General features: G+C 37.9%; 1 protein-coding gene across 1 annotated transcript; it reads right to left on the bottom strand.

Moving 5' to 3' along the window:
* Positions 1–869: 869 nt before the first annotated feature.
* On the bottom strand, positions 870–3,201 carry LOC141707331 (pectinesterase-like). The gene is made up of 2 exons (XM_074510436.1): positions 2,358–3,201; positions 870–2,235 (listed from the first exon to the last, which is right to left on the bottom strand). Exons 1-2 carry the CDS (start codon positions 3,199–3,201, stop codon positions 1,544–1,546), a joined length of 1,536 nt encoding a protein of 511 aa, XP_074366537.1. The 3' UTR covers positions 870–1,543.
* Positions 3,202–3,405: the final 204 nt, after the last annotated feature.

Here is a 3,405-nt window from a genome sequence, read left to right as displayed (position 1 = left end):
CGTTTAATAGTTACCCTATCAATATTGTGTGCAGCATACTTTCCTATATTGGTGCTTTTTTCTCCATTTCTTAGATCAGAATGAACCATTTTGAGGGGCATTTGTTCATGCTGTAATCTTGTGGTCCAGTTGAGTTTAGAACTTTGTGACATTTTGTGGTCTGATAATCTGACATCACAATGGGTATGTCTGAGGTTACAGATTTTTTTTTTGGTGATAATTTAGTGTAGAAGCTCAGATACGCACACACACACATGCTTCCACTAAGACCTAAAGCCTCAAACTCTTGTTACGAGGGGAAGTGGGGTATCTACTAGGCTACAGCGAAAGCTGAAGAGGTGTAGCAGCAAAGCTACTAGCCTTCTAGGTAGAGTAGCTCGATGTATTGTTTGATCAGTATCGGCCTAAAGCCGTGAAACTTACGTGGCAACAATTAAATATTCCAAGAGGAGGTGGAAGTTAGGAAAAAGAGTCCGTATCTTGGGATTACCAGGATTATACCGAGGGGATGATGTTTTCTAGCAGTCATGGCGTGATTTTATCTCTTACTTCTACAGGGCACCACATCATCCCCTTTTGGAGAAAATGAGAGCTATATGACATTTTAGGATGAAGAAAGGAACAACTCCCAAGTGTAAATCAATTCTGTTGAGATTTCAGTAAGGATATTGGTTACTAATATGTTTATTGTTGGTGATGTCTAATATGGATGTTATCATACTTTAATGTAGGCACTTCTTTGGGATCTTAAATTCCCCAGATTACTCTTCTTGCTCAGAGTTCAAAATTCTCATCAGTATGCAATTGAGCCCTGTAACAAGGTTACCATCATGTTGATCATAAATTTCAGGTAATTATAATAAGCTTTGATGCCACTTTTGGCCATATCTGTATTGTATGCTTACTTGATTTTGTTACTAGCATAGTAATGATGATGAGAATATCTATGCATTTGTATATTTGCCAAATAAAATAAGCATATGATAATTAATTATCTGAACTTATCAAATTATTGTCATAATATGTAAGATAATAGTTACGAGATCTGCTAGTTACAACCTGTTCTATTTTGTATCCCACTGGGGGTGTTCATAAAGAAAAACTTTTAATAGGATTTGACCATACATATCTGCGTTTTTCAGTCATTGCTGTATAATTAACATATAGTTTAGTTTAATTTTAACTAGTAAACCCGTGTAGGAAAGATTGTGCTTTACTGTGTGTTAATGTGTTTGTTGAACAAGTTTCTAATGACACAATAGCACACCACAAGTTTCTTAGCCACACATCAATTTGTTACATCATAGGAGCTATAGACATCGCCGAAGAAAAGAATTTGGATCGTAATAATATTCTTATGTAAAGAAGTGAATTTTTAAAATTTCTCCTTTTTTTTCTCTTTTTAACAATTAATATATAAATGTTTGCACATTCTAAGGAAAATTCTTATTTTATAAAAAGCGCAGAACGGCAGGCAAAAATACAGTCTGGTATATAAATTGTACTGTTATAATGATTTATCACATTTTTTTATTTCATACAATCAAACATCGGCATCAAATGGTATTCCGGTGGCAGGAAGCCATGATTGACCGTTAATCAGATTGGTAACATCATAAGCTGCAGCTGTTTTGAGATCACGTATAACATGATAACCACTCCATTTAACTCGCCACTTGGTTGATGCACCAGGTCCATAATTTTGAAACTCCCCGTAATCCACTGTTTGATATATAGTCGGGGGATCTCCTCCCATTGTCATCCACCCAGCAGGGTCCACTAAATCGTCAATTGAAGACCGCAGATAGGCTGTACGAGCATAGGCCTTCCATGGCCTCCCCAAAAAAGCTTTGTACTGTGGAAAGGGTTTGAGTTCTGGAGCTCTCATCAATATGCATTTGTGTATTGTTATGCCAGTGTTGTCATGTGGATGTACTCGGCTTTGGGCAGCGACTACGAGGCCACCTTCGGGTTTTGGCTTTCGGGCATAGATTGTGGAGTCCTGGATGACCGCAGCAGCGTTTCCAAAAATGAAGTCAACGGTGCCATGGATTTGGCAATTTTTGTAGAATTGGCGGGCGGCAGTGACGTAAAGAGTGTCTTGGTAGCCTTCAAAAGCACAGTAATAGAAAACGGAACGATCAGCAGAGGATGCCGCTGCTACGGCCCGGCCTATATCACCAGCTGAGTTCTGAAAGGTTATGAAAGATGCCTTGAATCCGTCACCAGTGACCTCTGAAATCGGAAATCAAGGAAGTATGTGTGTCATTAAGCAAATTTTATGAGGATCAACTTGTGACTGAACTTGAAAACTCCCATCGACGTGTATAATAGAGAGAAAATTTAAGTAAACTTACTGAAAGATGCACAAGCGTAGAGAGTCAAACCATCCTCCACCCTTTTATTTCCAGTAATTATAGTCTTGTCTATACCATCCCCAATCAACACAATATTTTGTTGTGTAACAGTAACAATTTCGTTATAGATCCCCTGTTTCACATAAATGACAAATTGCAAGCCTTTTCGTTGAGCTGAAGCTGCCAGAGCCTCGGAAATGGTTCTATAATTTCCGGAGCCATCTTGAGCCACCACACAATCTGCACGTTGCAAAAAGCTCGCATCTTTTCTTGAAATATTCATAGAAAACACTTCATGTATGATGTCTTCCTTGTCTTGCGTAATCACAAAGTTGACAGCCAAACAGTTGTCTATCAGTTGTGTCACATTGTTTGAGATTACAAGAGGGTAGATATTATTAGTCACGTTTAGATCAATGAATCCGTCATTGCACGTACGTATATTTGTGGCAGCAGCACTTAGCCATGTTTGGATATCATCAGGTGTACTTGCTATGGTTGTATCAAGAGTTTTGTTGAGCCTATAAACTGTGAGATCATAAAATACTAAACAGGTTGACCAAGCAGATCTCTCGGCATTGCTGGCGACCTTAGGCTCAAGTGAGTTGATGAATTGCAGTGCAGAACTGACCTGTTGTAAGGCTGTTTCTTCAGCTTCTGTTAAGAACTGTTGTCTGGAAATAGAAGAAGTGAGTTTCGGAATTCGATTCATGTGGTATTTGCATTGATCAGGATATGGAGTTTGATTGCACCACCAATTTATGCCACCAGTAGTACTGATGGAGCTTGAAAATACACCAGGTAACAGTAAAAATATGGATATTAACACTGATACAATAACCATTTCAGTTTTCATTTTCAAGTATCTTTACATAAACAACGAAAAAAAGGTGTCGAGTCTGTATTGTGTCGATGGTTTATGCCACTGATGAGGAATTCTATAAATATTTATACACCAGATTTTATTAAGATAAAACAATCCAAAGGGAATATATATGAAGATTCATGTATATCCATAGATACGTTTCAAATTCAACCGTGTGTTTGA

This window comes from Apium graveolens, chromosome 1 (assembly GCF_009905375.1).
Source record: "Apium graveolens cultivar Ventura chromosome 1, ASM990537v1, whole genome shotgun sequence".
Classification (NCBI taxonomy): Eukaryota; Viridiplantae; Streptophyta; class Magnoliopsida; order Apiales; family Apiaceae; genus Apium; species Apium graveolens.
This window is presented reverse-complemented; position numbering and strand designations above follow the sequence as displayed.